The sequence below is a fragment of the Odocoileus virginianus genome, chromosome 30 (genome assembly GCF_023699985.2).
Source record: "Odocoileus virginianus isolate 20LAN1187 ecotype Illinois chromosome 30, Ovbor_1.2, whole genome shotgun sequence".
Taxonomy (NCBI): Eukaryota; Metazoa; Chordata; class Mammalia; order Artiodactyla; family Cervidae; genus Odocoileus; species Odocoileus virginianus.
In genome coordinates this window covers 15,677,343-15,702,554 of record NC_069703.1, presented here as the reverse complement: position 1 = coordinate 15,702,554, position 25,212 = coordinate 15,677,343, and the positions used below count along the sequence as shown (strand labels likewise).

General features: G+C 36.1%; 1 protein-coding gene across 4 annotated transcripts in view; it reads left to right on the top strand.

The window, feature by feature from the left end:
- Nucleotides 1-25,212, top strand: part of ERBB4 (erb-b2 receptor tyrosine kinase 4) — a 1,221,654-nt gene that overhangs the window by 1,015,373 nt on the left and 181,069 nt on the right. For all 4 annotated transcript variants that reach the window (XM_070458601.1, XM_070458599.1, XM_070458602.1 and 1 more), the window contains exon 20: nucleotides 15,390-15,575. In XM_070458601.1, the coding sequence (XP_070314702.1) occupies nucleotides 15,390-15,575 (186 nt within the window). The remainder of the gene's footprint in view (nucleotides 1-15,389; nucleotides 15,576-25,212) is intronic.

Below are 25,212 nucleotides of genomic sequence, written 5' to 3'. Positions count from 1 at the left end.
ATACCTCATAAGTGCTCAGTATATCTTTTTTGATCAGATGTTTTTCATTAGTGACTCAGACAGTAAAGAATCTGCTTGCAATGCAGGAGACCCAAGTACTATCCCTGGGTCAGGAAGATCCCCTGGAGAAGGGAATGGCTACCCACTCCACTATTCTTGCCTAGAGAATTCCATGGACAGAGGAGACTGGCAGGCTGCAGTCCATGGGGTCACAAAAAGTCAACACGACTGAGCAACTAACACTTTCACTTTCTGAGACGTACACTCTACTGTTAAATCTTATAGCTCATAACCAGAATATCTATTCATGTTCAAAGCCATCTAAAGTTATCTGGTAACTACTAAATGAAGTATATAAATATTTCCATCACATTTTCAAAGAAAATATGTTAGCTGTGCAAAAAAAAGCTTTAATGCTAAAAAACACCATAACTCTGTACTGCCATTGCAGATATCTTCAAGTGTGTTACTTCTTTAATCACACTTTGCATTTAATTGCATAGTTTACACTTAAAAATCACTGAAATTGGTTTAGAAGAACCTTATAAAATGTGATTTCTCTAAGTTATGATTTTAAAAATTGAAATAAATATCAGGTTATGATGTTCCACTACAAGTTTTAATACATCTGTAAATTTTAATTTATATCAATTTCAATTAAAATACCTAAAAATGAAGAATTTATTTTTGAATGGGTTTTGCATACCATTTGAAAATTTGATGAATAATTACTCTGAATATATGAGTTCCTTTACTTTTAATCTAAGTAAACTATGTAAGTATTTTCATAAATAATAATTTTTTGGTTCCTCTGATGAAACAGGCTGAAGAAATTTCTTGGTAGTTGAAGTGCCACAGAGAAATTTTCTAATAATCCCAAATTTTCATAATCATGACTAGTGACTTTAAATTTTGATTTGTTAGCTCTCAAAATCATATTTAGTCTTCTAGGAGCATTCCACCTCAGTTCAGTGTGGTTCTTAGAAGAAGGACTAATGTTACGGTCACTAGAATTTAAAAAAATCAGATAACATTTACACAGGGCTTTCAGAAATTCTGAAATATTTAATAATGAAAAGAATCAATATAAGAAAAGATTAGCAGAATAGCCTCAGTTTGTTATATCCCTACACGGGGGATCTAACAAATAAATATCAGGTTACAATGTTCCACTACAAGTTTTAACACATCTGTGAATTTTAATTTATGTCAATTTCACTTAAAGTACCTAAAATGAAGAATTTATTTTTTGAATGGGTTTTGCATACCATTTGTATACCATTTATATCCCCTTATACCATTTATATATGTATTATATCCCCTATGTAGGGACATAACAAACTCTGTGGCTATTCTGCTAATCTTTTCTTCTATTGATACTTTTCATTATTATGGATTCCAGAATTTCTGAAAGCCCTGTGCAAACATTATCGAAGTTTTTTAGGTTCTGATGATAACATTAGTCCTTCTTCTAAGAACCAGACTCAACTGAGATGGAATGGATGGGCTTACATGGTGGCTCAGATGGTAAAGAATTTGCCTGCAATGTGGGATACCTGGGTTCGATCCCTGGATTGGGAAGATCCCTGGAGAAGGAAATGGCTGCCCACTCCAGCATTCTGTCCTGGAGAATTCCTTGGACTCTATAGTCCATGGGATCACAAAGAGTCAGACATGACTGAGAGACTTTTACTTCACTTCACTTACATAGGGGATAGGAAAACAGCATAGCAGCAATTAATGGAGACTACAAACAAAAGTCATAGCATCTAACCTCAAACAGCTCTCCCCATATATATCTATAAAGAGCCGACACATTATTAGATATTCCACTGACAACTGAATATTGTAATTTTTTTGTCTTTTTCAGAGTTGTTTTGTAGAAAGTCAAAGAGTAATTGTTATGCCGGTGTTAGGCAGAGAAAATGTATGACCATGGCAATGTGCCAGACTGAACAACATTATCATGAAATCTGGTGGGGAAAAATGGCGCCATGGGGTAAAGTAGATCATGAGGAAAATATGAGTTGGAGAAATGATAAGAAGAAAGAGAGCTGCTGAGAAGCAAAATTCTATTCATATTGGATGCAAATCCTTTCCCTCTTCAAGGAAGGAGAACTGAAAGAGAGCCTCTCTCCCCAGAACGAAGGGGGAAAGGTTGTTGTTTCTTTCATCTTGACTTGTGGCGGTGTCTACCAAGTCATGTCTGACTCTTGCGACCCCATGGACTGTAGCTAGCCAGGCTCCTCTGCCCACGGGATTCTCCAGGCAAGAATACTGGGGTGGGTTGCCATTTCCTTCTCCAAGATCAGGCTTTTATCATGCACAGAATAAATTCATCAATATTTTCTGTTACTTATGGGAAGTTTGGGATTTTTAAGCATGAAGTGGGAAATCCTAGCCTGAATCACAAACAACAAAACCTGAAGACCCTTTTTTTAAAAAGTGTTTGACAAACTAGGCATTTATTTCAGATTTTTTAGGATGCACTGTGCTAGAATCTCATTACCTTATTTGTGGATGGCAGCTTCCTCATCTCTCTGCCTTTAGACACTTTCCCTATGATTTATCCTGGGGATAGTGCTGCCGTATTACATGAATTTCTTCACCAAGAGTTTTTGATAGAATAAAATCCAAATGTCAGCTTGTGATTTAAGCAGGAGTTTACAAGCCCCAGTACCAGCCTCCCTTTCCAGTGTTATTCTTTCCTGTGTTTTGTCATGTGCTAGATGCTTCCTGTAAGTTCATCTGTAAGTTCATCTTCCTGTAAGTTCATCATTCGTATTCCCCATGCACATAACATTTTCCCACTTCCTTCATTCTTGGAAGAAAGCAATGTTATGTTGGTTGATAGGTCCAGACTCTGTGCTAGACCTTTTCCCATATATTAGGTGAAATTGCTATTATACAAGATGAACATTATTTAATCCTCAGCTTTATACAGCCAAGGAACCTGAGGTTTTGACTTCCTTCTGATGATGTTACTAGAAGACAGAGCAGACTCTGGAAAGAAGTTTTACCTGAATCAGTGTTTACCCCTCTTTTTTGTCACACCACCAACTCATGTTATTTATTCTTTTATAACAGGTTCTTCCCACATATTAATATCCACACTCAGGTTTTTCTTCTCAACAGAGCTTTTATTTTTTTCTCTCAATTCATTTAGAAGATAATCTCTATCTTCAGTAGATTATTATAGGAGTTTTAGATCATAAATATTTATCATAATTGTTATTGATGTTCACAACCTATTTTTACTAAAATTTAAAGACTTCTACTAGGACACTCTCTGTTTATAAGTTGAATATATGTCTCTTTAAATTTTGTATCCTAGTGAAGCATATATAATAACCTTCAGTCAATCATGAGCATAAGTTTTTGAATGAAAGAATGACTAGCTATTTCCTATGAATACTCCTAAAACTCTGTACAATTATTAATATAATAATATTTTAACCAAATAACCATCATAGTGCTGTGCATTACTGTTTGAGTTTTCTGATGATAAATATAATGGCCATGAATTGACCTTTCCTAGGACAGTCATTATAGAGATCTCAGTTACCATTATATTTCTAAAATATTGGTTAATTTTCAGTGGCTTGTGTCAAATGCCAGGTCAGGATTGGATGTCTTCTTGCAGAGATTTTTTTATGAGGTACTTTTTTTTCCACTGCCACTTTCTCACCCTTGCACAGTGTGTGTCTAACCACAAAATCACATATTCCTGTGACTCGGAGCCTCCTGAAGCAAAGACATTAGCAGTGGGGGTCTTTTATGACACCATATATATTCTTTCAGGGTTTATTTAACTCCTTTTGCATCAGTAGGTGGTAATATTATTTACTGCTACTATATTAAAAACATAGAAGCATCAATAACATTAATGCAGATTTTCACTAGTGATTGCCTCTAACTGAATGCCCTTGACATCAGGATTGGTGTAGAATATTAAAATAACATTGACATGAATATTTAATATAAGAACTTGCATATAAATCATGGTTTCAAAAGTTAATATATCTGATGGTAGTAATTAAGTTCATTATAAAAAGTAGAGAAGATAAGAAATGATAGGACAAGTGATTTCTATATATGAATTATCTTATATGACTATGAAAGTAGTAACTGAAAAATGGAACTTTAATTAAAGTCACTCAGTATCTTGAATGAATCATAAAGAACACAATTCAGCCTGCTTTCCCAGGGGTATATTTGAGATATTTTATTAATTATTAAGGGAGGGTTTTCCTAATTTTATTCGATTGTTTGTTGTTACATGCCTTTAATATAATTGGTATCAATTAACAGACTATTCCTGCAAATTAGAAATGCAAGAGATGTCATCCTTTAAAGAATGTGCAGTGTCTAGAAAAATAATTAATTCCCCAAAATATACAAAATCATGATCCTAACAATTAAATAAGAGCTATTACCAAAATTACTAGATTCTGATCTAGTTTAAGTTAAATTTAATTTTTAAATTTTTAAATAGAACATCCTAGAATCAATTTCTGTGCAGAAATGAGAATAAAGACATGAGTTAGTCCCTTCTGGCAAAAGTTATTCAGCATTTTATTATTGGAGGACTAATTTTAAGTAGAGAGTAAATTGTGTTCAGTTTATTTATAAAATAAAAAAAATAGTAGTTGTTAGAATGTCACTCCATAAAGATTCCGTTAATAGGTTGATCTGATCAGCGATGGTTCCTGTTAGAATACTAAAATAATGACCAGAGAATCAACTGAGTCTACCTGGATACCTAACTGATACTGACAACTCCAGAGGGGATATCACAGTAAAGAGAGTCTTGGCCACAGATGTAGTAGAAACTGGATTCAAATCCCAGCTTGGCTATTTAGCCACTTTTGGAGATTATCAAATTGCTTATCCATTTCAAGCTACTCTCCTTATCAATTATATAATAATTGGAGAACCTGTTGGACAAGATTGTTCTGAGAACTAAATGTGTCCACATGGAAAATCAATAGCATTGTACCAGGTGCAATTTGACATCAAGCAGCAGTTGTTATTATGATCTGATGAAATTATTGAATAGGTTGACTTTAGAGAGACTGTTTGCTAAAAACTAGAAAGCTATAGGAGAACTAAATAGAGGGCTTACCCAAAAGATAAGATCAAATAACCTTGTAGAAATTAATTTTCATTTCTAGAGAGAAAAATAAAAGCAATAGATACTATTTGAAAGCTAATAATTATTCCTCCCTCCCTAGTTGCAGAATCTATAGCCTCCGATGATTTATTCTAGTTCTAGGAAGTTAATGTTTTCATTCTTTATAGCAGATTGCAGTGTCCTCTTAGACGATACATTTTGGACCTCACTGAGCTTGTTCTTCCGTATCAGTCCTGAAATATCAATTACAGATACCTTTGCACTTGTCTTTCTATAACTTTACTAAGATTAATCAATAAGCGATTAAGTGTCTCTGTTCTGACTGTAAAGTTCATCAGGACCTCTTAGTCTTTATCATTTACTTTAACCCCAGTTTCTATTTACTGTTATTACTGTCATGGTGATTACTATTTGTTACAGAACAAATTTGTGTTGCCCTTGAAGTTTTCTTGCAATTCTATTCTAAAAAACTTTTGGTTTTTTCCTAACACTTCATGATTACTTTATGTTGAAAGTAGGAAGAGATGTTTCTAGCTCTCCATGGGCTTAAGTGGGAAAAGAATTGCTTCTAAAGTGCTGACAGAAAAATTATTTTTTGGTCAATTTATCTGCCTTTTATTCCAAATGCCCCACCAGACTTCAAAAAAATCAAAGTGACCACTCACCCTGGGGCTGCAGCTTTTTTTCCAGACTCCTGGTCGTGCCTTTACTACTCAATGATTTCACTCCCTTCAGATATAATTAGTTTAATACAAATGTAAAAATAACTAACATTTTAAGAGTCAACTAGGCACTGTGATAAGCCCTTTGCCTATCATATATCATTTGCTATTACATGTATATGTTAATTTCTAAATGAATTAAACATATCTGCATCATTTAGATTAGACTAATATTGTACATCCAAGCTAAAGAAGACTTAGCAGCAGAATTAATTGTAAAAATATGTATAAGTTCAAGGCAACAATGTTTAAACCTCACATTTACCTTCCAAAAAATTAGTTTTTATTGCCAAAGCCTTGAATTGAGAAGGATTTTGAGTCCTCATCCAGTCCTTACAGAAAGACAGTAATTGTATTAATTTCCTATGGCTGCTGTAACAAACTACCACAGACTCATTCTTGTTCAGTCACTGCGTCATGTCTGTCTGTTTGTGACCCCATGGACTGCAGCACTCCAGGCTTCCCTGTCACCATCTCCCAGAGCTTGCTGAAACTCCTGTCCATTGAGTCAGGGATGCTATCCAACCATCTGATCCTCTGTCGTCCCGTTTTCCTCTTGCCTTCTGTCTTTGCCAGCATCATGGTCTTTTCCAATGAGTCAGCTTTTCACATCAGGTGGCCGAAGTATTAGAGCTTCAGCTTCAGCATCAGTCCTTCCAATGAATATTCAGAGTTGATTTCCTTTAGGATTGACTGGTTGGATCTCCTTGCAGTCCAATAGACTCTCAAGAGTCTTCTCCATCACCACAGTTCAAAAGCATCAATTCTTCAACGCTCAGCCTTCTTTATGGTCCAACTCTCGCATCCATACATGACTATTGGAAAAACCATCACTTTGACTGTATGGACCTTTGACAGCAAAGTAAAGTCTCTGCTTTTTAATATGCTGTTTAAGTTTGTCATAGCTTTTCTTCCAAGTGATTGGATTCACAGAAATATTGTATCACATTTCTGGAAGCCAGACCTCTGAAATCAAGGTGTTGGTAGGGCTACATACCTTTCAGAAGCTCTAAAGAAAACATTGTTCCTTGTCTCGTCCAGCATCTGATGGCTGCATTTGTTCCTTGGCTCTCATCTCTGACTCCTCTTGTACCTGTAGCTAATCCTCTGCCTTTCTCTTTTAAGCATAGTTGTGATGGCATTTAGAACCCACCTGGGTAATTCTAGATGATTGTCATCTCAAAATCTCTAATTTAATCATAATCTGTATAGACCTTTTTCCAAATAGGATATATCAACAGGTTCCTGGGATTAAGATGTGGGCATATTTAGTAATTCATTATCAGCCTACCACAATGATTGCTTAGCAGTCTCCCCCACGAGCAAGGGGAAGGAGGGTTGGTGGGTGTAGCATGCATGATATTTTTTCCTCAACAGACTTAATCTGTCATTTAACAAACAAGTTTTAGGTTATGTGACTTGCCCAAATTTACCTTACCAGAACTCCAATAGGAAGCACGTGATATATTAAGTTGGAATAATGGAAGAGACTTTAGCAAAGGGGTTTTTATAAAGAAATTGTAGGCTTAAGGAACACTAGCATAGACTGTTGAAGCTTCTCAAGAATAGTAACAGAACAGTTAGGCATGAAGGAGTGAGAGAATTACCACTGTGACATTTAGTAGAAGGCTCAGGGAAATGGCAGGTGAGGGATAAATACTAACCTCACTGCCTTCTTTCTTTAGTCCTCTGCTGCTTATTATTATTGACTGAATTCAAATTAAACCAATAGAGAGACAAGGTAGCCTGTTGTCATTCATTTCGATCTGTTTTGCTGGGCACATGGCAAAATGCGAAAGGATGGAGGATGAATCTGGAGGGGCAAAGAGAACTATGCAGGTTAATTCCACAGATCACTGGCATCATAGCTGGGAGAATAATGTAACTGCCTTTATTACAAAATATAGTGCAATTTTCAACATGTCAAATTTAACTCAAATGTTTATTGAGTGCATGCAAGGTTAAAGCTATCTATGTAGTACTCTGAAAAAAAATGCTAAGGATTTTTTTTTTTTTTTTGCATGTTATAGCCAAAACAGACTGGAGTTAATGGAAAAATCAGCATTCTTTTTACACCAGCAGTGTGAGTCTGAACTTGACTAGAAGTCAGGTTAAAAATACATGGGAGGATATAGATTTGAGCTACATTGAAATAAACAGTAAATGGGACTTGGCACAATATTACTCTTAGATATGGAATGGAATGGAAGAACTCGGAAAAGATAATACCAAATAGGAATCCAAGGTTTAAAAACCAAATCAGAATATACTTCTGAAACTTAGAAAATTCGTAAAAGTAGCAGACAAATTTTTGTGGAGAAATGTACTTTGTGTCTTAAATTAGAGATCCAGTAGGTTTTCTATATCAGGATGACAACAAGGCATTTGAAATCCTGGGATGAGTTTGGGTGGGAGGGTGGAATATAATACAGATTCTGTTTATTTATTAATAAAACTACATTGCTACCTTAGTATGAGCCATATACTATATGAGAATTTGATAATTTTATCAGCTAATATTACTACTTTCAGATAAATCATTAGAGATGATAGACCTGTAACAAATCTACTAAAACTGGAATATGTACTATGATAGGGGAGATACACATATATAAAGATCTACTAGTTTTTACTCAGAGGTGACTGTTGAAATTATAGGAGTTGAAAATAAATAGATTGGAATATGGGCACAGTATAATTCTCATGCTTGGATATTTTTGACAGATACTTTACACAGGTATTTTGGATATGATCATGATGAATTTTGCTTGCCCTCTTTTAGATGGTAATGTTGCTATTTGTAGGTGCAAAGTATATCAAATCATGGGAAACCTCAGAACTGTGCAGTTGACTCCATATGTTTTTGATAACTCTGTCATATTTTTTAAAGTTATAAGATATAAGGATGCAAGAGGTTACAGATGAAACCACAGGCTACTAGGGACAAAGCCACAATAGAATTTCCACACTTAAGATATAGGAGGGAAAAGCAGGTTGCAATAACTGTAATAAAAATACTCAAAAATTCTACCTTGTATAAATTATTCATAAAGCTCTTAATTGTGTAGCACTGATAAGCAGTATCTAGGTATAAGATTCAGACAGCAAATGGGTGAGTGATGAACAGAGGTGGAAAACTGCTGACTCCAAAAGTTAGAAGGATCTGCATATGACTGTTCATGTTCACAAAAGTGATACCAGGGACTGGAAAAGAATGTCACTGAGCAATGTAGACCCACTTAAACTGATGGCGTATTAATTCAGTCTAATTACTGCTCACCTACTTGTACTAGTAAATTATTATTTATTCTAGACATGAGCAAACAGATGCAGATTCATTTATTTTATTATCTGGATACCATCTGCAGCAGAACTGATTTGTAAAACATTATTATGGACCAATAATTTTATCTCATTTTTCATCAATGCCATCACCATTATCTTCTTTGTTCTCTACATCACCATCACCCCCTCTATCTTTAGGAGAGGCAGTTGTTTTAAACATTCAGAAATCTGCTGACTGTTACATTAAGCACAGTTTTATATGTCTCTGCTAATTGTTTATTATTTTTTTCTCTATCCCCCTTTTTTATCTTCCTTATCCCTGATGCAGTGAAAATTTCCCCATTTTCAGCTGGAGGGTATTGAATTAATGGTCCATTGACATAATGAAACAGTGAAAGTTTGGCTGAAGTAAACATTTTTCATAAACAGAATAGCTCATAAGTTTTCAATGACCATATTTTTTTTTCTTTTTGTGAAACTCTTAACCAACATGAGTGAGAAAATAAGTTTAAGTGCCAAGGTATAAACATCTGAAGGCTGAGCAAAATGATGCCTTAATGTGACAAATGGCATTGCTCACTTTTATTATTGCATCGAAATGTCTTTCCTTCAGAATGAAATAGAGATACAGATAGCATAGGCTAGAGAATAATGGCACACATGCTTCAGAGATTTTTATCCATGCCCTGGTCATCCCTTGATAGTTTAAAAAAAAATGTCCTTAATTCCAACCAGACTTCATTGTAAAGAAAGATCTTCTTCTTTAGAATTTTCAGTGTAACACCTGTTACATCCTTCCTCTCTGTCCAATGAGAAAAACTATTTAATTCACCTACAAGAAAAATTTTGTAAAGCCAAACAGAAATAAGAGACAGAAAATAGTTTCATTTCTGGAAAAATAGTTAATACATCTGTCAACTTGTATGTATTCCAGTGGCCTTTGGTGATATGTTCTAATGACAGCAGCAAAAATTCCAAAACTGCTTCCAAAGGCCCCACACAGAGATAGGTAGCCGAGGACATTATTAATTTTAACTGAGTAATGTATTGAAACCCAACACTCCATTATTAAAATATTGGATTTCTTTCCCCTTTCCATCCCCCTCATCACACTAAATGAATCCACATTCTTTTCTCTTTATTTCTTCCCCTTTCCCCCAAAAAAGCCATCTGCTATTTCCTTTATGAAAAAAATAAAACCTACAATTAGTGTCCTGTTCATCTTTTCTTTTTCAGAAAAAGAGGACTATTATGCAAATACTCTGCAATTTGGTTTCAAATACTCTTTGTAGTGTGATGAGCAATTTTCTTTAATACAACCCCAGCTTTTTTGCCAGGACTTACTAATAGATTTTTTTTTTTAAAGAGAACTTTCATGCGACTTTTTTACACTCTTCTGTTGCAAACTTTTCACATGCATATTTAGAATGGAAATATTACTCCTTGAGTTGTAAAAGAAAAAAAAATTGTTTATATATTTCATCCTGAAAAAGGCCAAAAAAATCTTAAAGTCTTTCTTGTTTCTTAAATTTCATGATGTTTTGTATCTTAGGAAATGGCCTATACCAAATAATACAGGAAATCAGAAAAATATATTCTCTTTGACTTTTTCTGAAAGCATATTGTAAGTGATGGCGATTTATCTACAAGTGCAAATTTTTGCTTGAGTTACTCCTTAGGGACAGAAGTATGACTTGATCCAATTCATTCAGGCATGGCTAAAGTCAGGTGTTTGGCACTGCCTTCTTGTTAGTAAGATAAGCATCTACAGTTCAAAGTGCTGATGGAACTGAAATGTTAAAATTGCAGTGTTTTTACCGTCCTAGGAAACAGCACTGTTCTAAGAATCAGAAAGCCTCAGTCTTAACTCTGATCCTTCTGCTTACTCATATGAGCTAGGGCAGTGATTCTGCTCAGCCTTGGCTTCCTTATGTTACAGCAGAGAATGGCTGCCTCCTTTGACTGCTTCCTAGAGTTACAATAAGGATCAAACAATGGTGGCTGCATGTTACTTCTTTTGCAGTGAATGATAGAGACATACAATAGATGGAGATGTTTCAGAGATTCTCAAAGTTCTGTATTTCCTGCAGTAGCTTCACTACTTGCAGGAGCTTGCTACAAATGTAAATTCCTGATTCATTTCTAGACCTGATTATCTGGGAGTGGGGCTAGGAAAACCATGCTTTAAATGATAAACCTAAGCTGTTTGTAATGATAAATGCTAGGATGTGAAAGACAAGTCACAGAAGAGAAACAGAGAATACAATTAGGATATGTTTAATTTAATCTGATATCTAATATTCAATACCTAATTAAATATCTAATTTGTTACTTGATTGAGTTAGACGACTTAATTATGTTTTGCTTTTTTGTTGATGTCTATGTGTATACTTATATGTGTGCATATCATAATTCAGTGAAGGAACCTCTGGTTCACACTTTTAATATTAACATTCATTACTATTTAATTAATAAAATACTAAATTAAATGATAGATAATATAACTTGGCTAACATTTCTATTTGTACTCTCCTTATAATTGCATCAGTTTGCTTTGTTTCAAATATTGACTGAAATATAGAAGAAGTAAAACCAAAATGTTTCCACCTCATGGACCCAAATAGAGCCATGTTAGTAGCAATAACCCTCGATAATTTCTGGCTTTGCTAATTGTGTCGAAATCCCAACTTCAGTGGATGTCTTCCCAAATAGTTTGGGAAGAGTTGCATGTCTCATATGAATTTACAAACTAGTCTGCCAGTTGCAGTCACTGAGTGGTATCTACATTGTCCTTTCTTACCAGATCAGTCCCTACGTGGAGCCTCTCTTCTCTGAGACACCGAGAGGGTCTATCTCAGCATCATTGACTGGTATCACCCGAGGACACCACTGGCCTTTGTGACCTTGTGTTTCTCGGTGGTCCCTGGGGTGCCAGTTCTCAAGGTGTTATGTTGGTGGTGGGCTCAGCAAGAAAGCAGAGGAACCAGTGGTGCTCTCTCTCATTTTCTTACTTGTCTGGTTCCTTGTGGCTGCTGAGGAAGGAGGAATTGGAAGACCTCATCTGCTTGGAGGTCAGCTGAAAAACAATTTCAGCTTCTATTCCCAAAGGCTCAAAAATAAAGTCCTTTGAGTGACACTGAAATCCCCTTACCAGCTTATTTTTTCTGTTTGGCCTCCTATCTCTCCTTTCTCCACACGAGTTCATAGTGCCCCACTCTTCCTTCTTCAAAAAATAAAACATTATAATTCACATAAGACCTTGGATGGATCCAGTAAAATCCATATACTCCATCAGGCTCACCAATGATTATGAATAATCTTTAGACTCTGCAGAACTCAACCCTACTAAAGAGTAATGGAGATTACAAGTGAATAGCTTTTGAGATAATAATCCTCTCAAGCTATCTTCTCAAATAACTTTAAGATAATATTAATAAATTAATAAATTTATAAATAATTTATAATAAATTAATAAATAATATTAATAAAAGTCAAATGGTTCTACATGGTTGTGCTCCTGTTTAGTTGCTTCAGCCGTTCATCCATCTTCTTACATCTTTTCTAGAGAAGGATATCCTACCCCAGTCTAAACTGGCTACTATGTCAGGTGCCTGTACAGCTTTGATTCTGAGTATCCCTTTACTGTCATTTCCTTGCTTTCACAATTAAGTGCGCTTTTTAAAGTGCCCTCCACTTTGTATTAAATGAGCACATCTAACAGATAAAGGAAACATATGAGATAATCTTTTTTAAGAACAGACATGCCCATATATTCACTCCCTTTGTTCAAATTTTGCTGGATATAGAATTTGAGGTTTAAACAAAACTTTCACAATTTTGAAGTCACAGCTCCATTTGGGAGAAGGAACTAGAGGGTGGCCTTGATTTTCACCATATATAAATTTACATGATTACCACAGTGCTTCCTTATTTTTACCAGAATACTTCTCTTTCCATTACCTAATATTCATAGTTTACAATCCCTTTGATTAAACTTCTAAGGATGAAGGGTTAGGAATATCACCTGGAAAAGGGAATGGCTACCCACTCCAATATTCTTGTCTGGAGAATTCCATGGACAGAGGTTGACAGGTTACATCTTTGGGGTCACAAAGAGTTGGACACAACTGAGCGACTAACCCAAACACACACAAGGATGAAGGAGCTCTGTAGTCTAAGTGCTTCCTAAATGGACTTGAAACAGTCCTGATGATGTCAGTCCCTCCTACTCCATTTATGTACAGTGGTTTGTGGTGTAACACTACTGAGCCTGTGGTGTGTACACCCTTGGTGTAAATTGGATTTATTTTCAGTTTCTCACCTCCTAAGTTAGGCTTCAGATTTTCTATGTTTGCTAAGTCAGTTACTACTAATAAGCTACTTTCTACTTTTAGTATTCCATCCCCATTGCCTCTTCTTGTGATTGTTGGTTTCTGGCTTTTTATTGATTCATTTATTATTAACATGGTGGAATCAAGAGGAAAATGAAAGTAAACTCATGTATCAGTCTCCCATGCTGTCTTAAAGAGAAGCTCAGTACAGCTTTTTATCCTTGGTTATTTGAAAAATTTTAAAGCTACAAAAAACGTTCAAAAAGAGTCTGATGAACATTCTTATACCTGCATCTAGGTAAACTGATTGATAATAAATTGCCTATTTATGTTATCAACCACTCTGTGAGTGTGTGTATGTATAAGGTTGTATCAGTTTCAAATTGGAGTAAAGACACTTAAAATAGCTTTTAATTGAAAGCTAACTTTAGGATGGGCTAAATATCCATCATATGTCCACCCTTTATCTTCATTAAGCAAAAATGCTTTTATGATTATGAAAAAGAAGTTAGAACTGTTTTCTCACTTCATGAAATAACAAAATTGGAGTAGACAAATTTTTACAATCTCACTTAGCTCTCAAATTTTATTCTATTTATAAGATATTTATAATTTTGAAAATGAAATAAATTTGAGTAAAATCAAAGGTTATGGAGTAAAATGTCTTATTAAAATGTTTTTTTTTCTGCATAAATTCATGGTAGGCATATTGTTAGATAGGGAGGCATATTTTTTGTAATTGTTTACATTGATATTTATAATTTACAAATTACCCTTATGATGTCTGAATCCATATCAGTAATGAATGAGTTAATTTTGAATGGCTGTTTTTGTAACTCTGGGGGCTTCCCAGATGACTCCGTGCTAAAAAATCTGTCTGCCAATACCTGCCAATGCCGGAGACCCAGGTTCCATCCCTGGGTCAGGAAGATCCCCTGGAGAAGGAAATGAAAACCCACTTCAACATTCTTGCCTGGGCAATCGCATGGACAGCGGAGGTCCGTGGGCTATGGTCCATGGAGTCGCAAAAGAGTCAGACATGACTTAACACCTGCTGCTGCTGCTGCCAAGTCGCTTCAGTCGAGTCCGACTCTGTGCGACCCCATAGACGGCAGCCCACCAGGCTCCCCCGTCCCTGGGATTCTCCAGGCAAGAACACTGGAGTGGGCCGCCATTTCCTTCTCCAATGCATGAAAGTGAAAAGTGAAAGTGAAGTCGCTCAGTCGTGTCCGACTCTTCGCGACCCCATGGACTGCAGCCCACCAGGCTCCCCCGTCCCTTAGATTCTCCAGGCAAGGATACTGGTGTGGGTTGCCATTTCCTTCTCCAATGCATGAAAGTGAAAAGTGAAAGTGAAGTTATTCAGTCGTGTCCGACTCTTCGCGACCCCATGGACTGCAGCCTACCAGGCTTCTCTGTCCATGGGATTTTCCAGGCAAGAGTACTGGAGTGGGGTGCCATTGCCTTCTCCGGACTTAACAACTAAACAACAATAATTCATAACTTTGAGCAACCTTGTGCAAATAACTGTATTGTATAGATAATTGAACTCTAGAACCAAAGATCAAAGGTTAAAAATCCACAATATAATTTAGAATTCAGCTTAATTTGGCAGTAAATAAAATCTAATATTTTTCACATTACAGAAGAGAAAATACTACTATTAAATTTGCATGCAGTTATTATATAATATTTCCATTCTAATAAATATAGTCTAATTTCCATTTATTTTCACTTGAATTAAATCACTTTAGAAATATAATGGCCAATAATGTCTTTTCTCACTTTTAATTGATTCCATTTTATGAGAGTACCTTTTCAAAATCATTATCAACAGCGTCAGTACAGTGCAAGTCACTGTCATGGCAAAGAACTTTGAGTTGAAGTAATGGTGTTATTCATTTTTTTTTTGTTTAGGAAGCCCTAATCATGGCGAGTATGGACCATCCCCACTTGGTTCGATTACTGGGTGTGTGTCTGAGCCCAACCATTCAGCTGGTGACACAGCTCATGCCCCATGGCTGTCTGCTGGATTATGTCCATGAGCACAAGGATAACATCGGCTCACAGCTGTTACTTAACTGGTGTGTCCAGATAGCGAAGGTACGTGCCCATCATTTCCGCCTTTATATTTCCTAATCTACTACAATTCGTGTATTTTCAATCTACTTAAATGAATTACATCTGCTATAATAAAGGTAGGGAGATATTTACATTCAAATTACAGATCAAACTCATAGTCTATTTATATAATTTGGTGCTATTGCATGTGCTGTTTGTGTTATATTGACCAGATGCCAGAACAAATAACTTCTTGGTCAGGAGGAAACAAACTGATATACTGGACTTGCTGGACTTTTTTGTGTTTGGGTATTGTTTAGTAATGGATTCAAGGAAGAAAAGATTGAAAGTTTGAATTGCTCCATTTGCAGATGGTTTTATTAGGATAGCATGCATGTTCAATTCTCAGAATTACAAATGATCAAATTCTAAATATCTTCCTAGACATTTTGATAATTTGCAATTGGTCTTTAATAGTTGTTTTTTGTGTGGGTTTTGTTGTTGTTGCTTTTTTTTTTTTTGCTTTTTCGTTCCAGAACAAGGTCTCAGGCATATATGTATATATGTATATATATATATATATATATATATATACACACACACACTTATATGTGTGTGTGTGTGTGTGTGTGTGTGTGTGGTATGGTGTGGATCTCTACCTGGGAGGGTGGAGGGAGATGGATGTTGGTGAACTAGAAAACATGTACTCATATAGTCCCTTGGGACTATAGTTTTTCTCACCAGAGTTATCAGATCTTCAAAATATTTAGGAAGGGGCCAGAATTCTAGATTTTTCAATGTGATTTATCTAAATGAAAATCTTGGCTCAAACTTCTAAAGCACTCTGGGAGTCAAACAAAGCTTTCATGTCCTGCAGTCCACCAGCATGCAACTTTGGTATGTATATTCATGTTCAAAGAAACCATTTAAGATTATCTATACCAATAATATCTCTTGAAAATGTTCTTCAAGATAAATAGGTCTGAGATGAGTTTCAATTCACTGTGTCAACTCTTGTTTACCTCAAAATATTACCTGATGTTCTATAAATTCTACAGATCTGATCATTTTAGCATTTGTATAATATAAATGACAAAATGTTAATCCAGTAGTTTTAGTCTATTTCTTTTTACAATCTAAGAATGAATAAAAATACATCATCCAAAGCATAAATTTAAGATAACTCTTAAAATGCAAATCCCCCAAATCAAGGGAAAAGCCCACTTTGGTTTTCTGTACCATAAATCTCGATATAGTTTCCTTACGGACCATGTATTACAATTTTGTGAATATTATATGACAAACTCACAACTGAGAGGATTCTTTATGGTAATGAAGTTTGAAATATCACTCTTCAAAAACTGATTTACTTATCTAAGAACTTCTATAATTTATAAGGTGAGCTAAATATGCAATAGAAATTCTCAAGTCATCCTAACCGTATAAATGAAAACAAAACTAAGTTTTGAATTTCATAACTATTTTCTATATTTCCTGCAATCTTCTTCAAAATTTAGGTTTTGTCCTTAGGGATTCATGGCATTAATATATCATTTATGCAAGACCGTACTCTCTAATAATAGAAACTACTTTGAGTTCCCTGAATAATCACACTGCTTTAAACCTTCCTGCCTTTGTAAATGACATTCCTTCTGCTTAGAAATCTCTTCTCAGAGCATCTTGATTCACATAATGTGATCTTTTATATCCCAACACTGGTTGGGCCCCCCCCTCCCCCGCCTTGTGAAGTCAACCTTATTTTCTCTCTAAACAGAAGTAACTTTTTTTCTCCTCTATTAGTTTGGTCATTGGTATATTGAACACATTTGTACCATTTAAATGTTATACCACATGTTTATATAACTATGACTGTATGGCATATATATATAGTCATTAATCTTTTAATAAATATGTGTGGACACCTACCACACATTATACATACTGAAATGTCTAGTAGTAGGACAGATGTTCAACAAATAAGACAGCTAGGTATTGGATTAAACACTTTGATTTGATTTAGTTTTTGAAGAAAAATAATCACAGAAGAGACTTAAGGGCAAACCCCATTGAGTCCTGAGGGAGACTTTGGCTATTGGAATAAACTTAGGCAGAGAAAAAATTACAACAAACCCTTTATATATATGGTGACCATGTAATTTTTCATCCAAATGAACAATTTTAAGAGTGAAAGGAGACTCTATTACTAGTTATGCCAGGACAACAGGCACACAAATGTAAACATAGCAAGGTATGTGGTAATACTGAGTAGCATGAAAAATTTGGATTTTATTATAAATGCCATGAATATTGAAGTATTTTGCCCTGGAAATGATATAATCTAATTTATTCTCTAAAGAGATCATGCCAATTTATATATGACGATTAGATTAAGGCAATGCAAGAACTGAAATGAAGGTACAAGTTAGAAGTCTGGGAGTGGTGAAAATAAGAAATGAGTGGAATTAAGATACTTTTTTGAGACAAATTAAGGTATTTTGATTACTGATTACTGGGTGGTGAGGGAGGGAAATATGGTAGTGCTGTTGCCTGAGGTAGAGAAAGCCAGTTCAGTTCCAGATGTGGCAAATTGAAAAGGTTTATTGAACATAAAAATGGAGCTATCAAATAGGTAGTTGAATTTGGTCAAGTCTATGCATATAGATTTAAAAGTTATAAATTGTCAAGAAGTCAGACATGACTGAAATATAGTGCACACACCCACATTATAAGTATTCAAACATATGGGAAGATATGAGATTACCTAGTAGTTACTGACTTGGTCTGATTCCTGCTTTTTCCCAGCACCGAAAATTGGGTGTTACATGTAGGCAGCTATTCAGTATTTATTTGGTAAATATTTTGAAGTCATAAAGAAAATGAAAACAAAAAACATCCTACCTGTAAGAAGGGAGTCCTTTTATCTTTTTATTCCTCATTTGGGGGCAGAATTGTGTAGTGGAACAGCATTAGAGTCAAAAGGACTTACATTAGTATGCCAGTGCCCACTTTTTGGTTTTGTGAATTTGAATAAACTATTCAACCCTTTTGAATTTTCTGTGTATTAATGGAGTTAACAATTACTACTTTTTTCTTCATCTGCAAAATGAACACAATACTGTCTACCTGTAGTAAGCTGAAAAACAATCCTCTGCCTTCACATACGATATGTCCTATCCCCAGCTTCTGAGGACATGTTAATTTAGATGTTAAAGGGCATTGCGCTGCTGTGATTAAATTAAAGATCTTGAGATAAGGAGATTATCCTGGATCATCCAAGCGGGCTATCCACATAAGTGGGAGGCAAAAGGATCAGAGTAAGGGAGAGAAGATATAAAAATGGAAGTAGAGTAGGAGTGATGTGCCTTGAAGACAGAGGAAGGGGCCACAAACTGAAGCTACCAGTCAACCTCTAGAAGCTAGAAAAGACAGGGGAGTAAGTGAAAGTGAAGTTTACTCAGTCGTGTCCGACTCTTTGTGACCCCATGGACTGTATAGTCCATGGAATTCTCCAGGCCAGAATACTGGAGTGGGTAGCCTTGCCCTTCTCCAGGGGATCTTCCCAACCCAGGGATCGAACCCAGGTCTCCTGCTCAGCAGGCAGATTCTTTACCAGCTGAGCCACAAGGGAAGCCCAAGATCTTCCCTGAGACCTCTGGAAGGAAAGCAGGCCTACCAACACCTTGATTTTCCTCCAGCCTGGAAACTGATTTTTGACCTCTGAAGTCCAGAGCTGTAAGAAAATATATTTGTATTGTTTTAAGCCACTACATTTGTGGTAGTTAGTTATAGCAATAGAAAGTTAATAAACTTCTATTGCTGTAGTGATTTGCAAATATTAAATAAAATAGCTCATGTAAAGTCCCTGGCTCAGCTCCTGAAACACGGAGTATTTAAAAACAATCTTCTTTTATTTGCTATAGGTTGAAAGCTTGGAAACAGAGAATTGTTTCAGAAATGTCTGTAAAATATGAATAATTTGGTCTGAGTCAACACAAGTATTTTACAGATGGCTATCTCAGTAAGTTAGAAGAGTCCATTTTTTTTTCTTTCAATTCTCACCAAAAGAGAATTTATGAAAATGAGATATCATCACAGTAATTACTCCAATACCCAGTTTCATTTTGGCTGCATTATTTTTTTATTGACAGAGTTGGTAGGAGGGGAGGTATGATGCTGTAAAATAGTCAATTTATATTTATGTTATAGAATACCTGTGAAAAATGTAAGAAGAAGGAATAATAATTATAATTAACATAAGACAGTTGCTCTGTGTAAGCCACTCTTCTATATATTTTATTCATTAATTAATTTTTTAATCACAAACCAGTGAGGGAAGTGTCATCAGTATGTCCTGCTCACGGCAAATAGTGAGTCACAGAGAATTTAAGTTACATGACTAAACTCATACACAGCGTAAATATTAGAATCTATGTTTTTATGTATAAGAAGAAAGTATTTCTTAAAATTTCATCTACATTCCAAGTTTTCCTTGCATTCTTCCATCAGTACATCATTCTATAGCAGTTTATGTAATAGAAACACACATTTAAACATCAGATTGCTTCTTATCAGCAGCCTTTTCACTCTGCATGTGCTGCCTTTAGAACTTGATTTAATTTGGTAAGCAGAGCAGAACATATTATTATTTAATGTTTGTATAATACTATATGCCTTCCTGGGGCTCTATGAATGCAGGATAGAAGATAATTGTGAGAATTCCTTCTTTCAGAGTTGTTGCTAACAAGTTGGGCAAGCGGTTTTTAAAAGACCACTTGGCAGAATCTGAAAAGTGTATGGGTTTAGAGTGAAGGAACTTTATGGTGAATAACACTGGTAATGGTTAAATTCATGTGGATAGAGCATGTTTTATGCAATAGGCATTTGCTGGGTGCTTTATATACTTTGTAGTATATAATATTTACTGAAATTCTAGCAGGTATGGCCCATTATTCTCCCAGTTTATAGATGAGGAAGATTGAACAACTTAAGTCCTAAAGGACACATCAGTAGGTTGAGATACCTGGATCCTCTATCAGGTAACTCTGATGCCTGCCTGAGCCAGGTCTTGAAGCCATTCTGCATGCTTTCCTTTCCAAACACATGCATCACGGCGGCTTAAAGTCACTTGCCCTCCTCTGGAATTTGAGGACTGGAGCAACTGAGCAACTGAGCATGCACACACAGGCTGAGGAGCATGATATTTTTCTGTAGTTGTGTCTCATCATCACACCCATAACAGAGAAGATTCCATCACGAATAACAATTTTTACTGTCTTCATGGAAATGTTTTTATTGCCTTATCATCAGGGTCTATGTCACATTTTTCAGAATCAAGTGGGGGGAATTTTTTTCCATCTGCTTTGGGAGGATTTTTTTCAACTGACTGTTTACATAAAAAATTATGATAAAGCAAGCTCAAAACTGCTCTGTGAGGTATCATACAGTATTGATACTGATCACAAGTGATTCTATAAATTAATGATTTAAAAGGTATGGTTTGGTGTTAGTTTGTGTTAAGCATATAGACTCTAGAACCAGACTGAATGGGTCCAAACTCCAGCTCTTCACTTATTAGCCATGTGGCCCTTGACATGTTATTTACTTTCTCTCTGTGCCCCCTGAAAATTAGCATTATAACATTACTCTTTTCATAGAGCAGTTATGAGAATAAGTTAATAGTTGTGCTAAAAATGTTACTTAGTGTAGAATAAGACTGTCTACTGTTATAATTTTGGATAATATTTGAGATGAAAGCAGTAAGGAAAGACACATAGAGTCCCTGACTCAATGAACATGAGTTTGAGCAAACCCCAGGAGATAGTGAAGGACAGACAAGGCTGGCGTGCTGCAGCCCATGGGGTCACAAACAGTCAGACACAACTAAGTGACTGAATGACAACAATAATGTCATTTCAAAAATGCTCAATTTTAAAATCTCAGATATAAAAGATTTAACACTTGTTCTTACACTATGCTGAGGGTAGGAGGAGGTAATCTCATGTAAAATATTTAATATTTCTAGGTTTCAGAATAAAACTTGAGTCTCCTATACTCTTATGCTTTCCTGCACAAGTTCCTAAGCTGCTTTTCTCCAAGTGCTATCATCATGACCTCTAATTTTCATATCAGAAAATTGGATTGTTTGTAAGGTTGAACATGTGAAACCAGCAGTGAATTGGCAAAGAGCTGAGGTCAGGATAATTCCTTACATTAGATAGTGTGAGCAGCCCAAAGTTCTGTGGATGTAGTGAATCAGTAAAACAATTAACACCAGAACTAGTGGAAACTTTGGCACAGCAAGACACTCCAGTTTATCTATTTCACTGATTTAAGATTTATAAAACATGAAGTTGTTTTGTCCAGTGAAATTTTACTTGAAAATCTAAGCAAATAAAACTGAGCTATGTCTATAGCAGTAGGGGGGTATTGAAGGGGCTTCATGGAGCCCTGAGAGAGTCCTAGGTCCTCACAGGGGCCAGCTTTAAGACCATCTGATGTGCCTATATTGCAGATGGGGAAAATGAAACCTACACAGGTGATAGAATTCATTTGAGGCCACAGGTCATAGCGACAAGGACACAATCTGAATCCGTTTATCACCCAGTGACAACTGACAGCCTGCATCTTTTACTCTGACCCCATAAGATTTGTGGACTGCTCATTTATGTTGTTCAGTCAGGAAGTCCTGTCCAACTCTTTGTGACCCCATGGACTGCAGTACAATAGGCTTCCCTGTCCTTCACCGTGTCCTGGAGTTTGCTCAAACACATGTCCATTGAGTCAGTGATGCCATCCAGCCACGTCATCCTCTGTCACCCACTTCTCTTCCTGCCCTCCATCTTTCACAGCATCAGGATCTTTTCCAGTGAGTCAGCTCTTTGCATCAGGTGGCCAAAGTACTGGAACTTCAGCTTCAGCATCATTCCTTCCAATGAATGTTCAGGGTTGGATGACTGGTTTGGTCTCATTGCACCTAAGGGACTCAAGAATTCTCTCTGGCACCACAGTTCAAAAGCATCAGTTCTTCAGTGTTCAGCCTTCTTTATGGTCCAACTCTCACATCTGTACATGACAACTGGAAAAACCATAATTTAGGTGAAATAACTACTGTGGTATTAGAGAGATTGAGTCTAAAAGATCATATACCTCTCATTATAATTTTAAGTGATCTAATGAGCTTTTTCTCTTCCTGGAATATTAAATGAGAGACGGTTAGCTTATTTTTACTTTCAAGTACTTTTGTGTTTTCAGTTTACCTTCCAAGGGCTTTTTTTCTTTAAATCTCTCTTTTCTACCAATAGTTTTTCCTCTCCATCTTTATATCAGGATGTCTAATAACATTGCAGCCTCCCAAATTGGTGATAAAGCACCTGGCTGAATTTGAATCATATTTCTCCCCTCCCTGAAACAACCTCCTGCTTTTTATTTATGTGCCAAATTCTCATTGCCTGAAAGGAGGATGATATAAAAGAGGTAGTAAGGAATAAGAGAGCATCTCGATTGTACCAGATGAAAATGAAGTTTATGGAGGCATTTTCTAGAGCACAGGTCCCAGAATTGCACTGAAGCCTTAATTATTTCCTGGGGTTTGCATGAAATATGAAGGTCTCTCCCTTAGAGAAGTCATTTAGGTTGTTTCTTGTCTAACCTATAAAATAGCAAGCTTCTCTTTTGCTTTGCTTTGCCTGCGGCTTTGTTTGGCATGCTGAGTGATTCTAATTCAGACAGGAAGATTCCCCATTCTATAAATGGCAACAGTTTTCATTCAGCTATCATGCCCAACCACAAAGTAAAGAACTTCATTTCTTTACTGTAAATGTATAACTAGTACTTTTAGTGTACTGTTTTTTTTGACATAAAAGTGAAAGCTTTCCAATCCAAATGGATGAAGTACTTTATGTGTGTAAAGTGTTCACAATTATGTCAATTACTCATGATTATGTGAATGAAGCTGGGTAGTATAGCACATTTTCGGAGTACAGTGATTTTCCCAAATGCAGAATCAAAGTAGCAGGACCTGTTTGTCTGGGTTATGGCTTCCCCGTGGCTTTTGTTTCTAAAATATGGAGGAAGATGGGTGTTATAATATTGCTATCAGGAAGTTGTGACATATATTCGTGATCTTTCAGATATATGCATGCAATGTCATTCTTCCTACAAATTTCAAGATGTTTACAGTAATTCAGAGGGTTAGGACTTGCATTTTGCTGCACATAGGAGAAGCAAAGGATGAGGAGATCAAGCAATCTGACTGGAAACAGGAAAACCATATTGGGACTGAAGACAAAACACAGATTTACTTCCTCTTGTTGTTGTTAATTGTTCAGTTGCTTAGTCATGTCCAACTCTTTGAGACCCCATGGACTGCAGCACGTCAGGCTTTCCTGTCCTTCACCATCTCCCAGAGCTTGCTCAAACTCATGTCCATTGAGTTGGAGATGCCATCCAACAATCTCATCCTCTGTTGACCTCTTCTCCTTCCGCCTTCAACCTCTCCCAGCATCAGGGTCTTTTCTAGTGAGTCAGCTCTTCACATCAGGTGGCCAAAGTATTGGAGTTTCAGCTTCAACATCAGTCCTTCCAATGAATATTCATGACTGATTTCCTTGAGGATTGACTAGTTGGATCTCCTTGCAGTCCAAGGGATTCTCAAGAATCTTCTCCAACACCACAGTTCAAAAGCATCAATTCTTTGATGCTCAGCTTTCTTTATAGTCCAACTCTCACATCCATACATGACTATTGGAAAAACCATAGCTTTGACTATACAGGCCTTTGTTGGCAAAGTAATGTGGCCTTTGTTGTCAAAGTAATGTCTCTGATTTTTAATATGCTATCTATGTTTGTCTTAGCTTTTCTTCCAAGGAGCAAGCATCTCTTAATGTCGTGGCTGCAGTCACCATCTGCAGTGATTTGGGAGCCCCCAAAAATAAAGTCTCTGACTGTTTCCATTGTTTCCTTATCTATTTGCCATGAAGTGATGGGACTGGATGCCATGATCTTCATTTTCTGAGTGCTGAGTTTTAAGCCGACTTTTTCACTCTTCTCTTTCACTTTCATCAAGAGGCTCTTTTTACCTCCTTGCTTTCTGCTCTAAGGGTGGTGTCATCTGCATATCTGAGGTTATTTATACTTCTCCCAACAGTCTTGATAACAGTTGGATGCACTTCATCCAGCCTGGCATTTCACATGATGCACTGTGCATATAAGTTGAATAAGCAGGGTGACAATATATGTTCTTGACATACTCATTTCCCAATTTGGAACCGGTTAGTTGTTCTATGTCCCATTCTTACTGTTGCTTCTTGACCTTCAGACAGGTTTCTCAGGAGGCAGGTCAGGTGGTGTGATATTCCCATCTTTTGAAGAATTTTCCACAGTTTGTTGTGATCCACATAGTTCCTCTGCACCTGCTCAAATTCTTCTCCAGAAAGTTTTTAAATGTACTCTGAAATAATTTTATTTTATTTTTTTTTTTAGTTTAAGCTTGCTTTTTATTTTTTTTTATTTTTTTATTTTTTTTTCATTTATTTTTATTAGTTGTAGGCTAATTACTTTACATCATTACAGTAATTTTTGTCATACATTGAAATGAATTAGCCATGGATTTACATGTATTCCCCATCCCAGTCGCCCCTCCCACCTCCCTCTCCACCCGATCCCTCTAGATTTAGAGGAA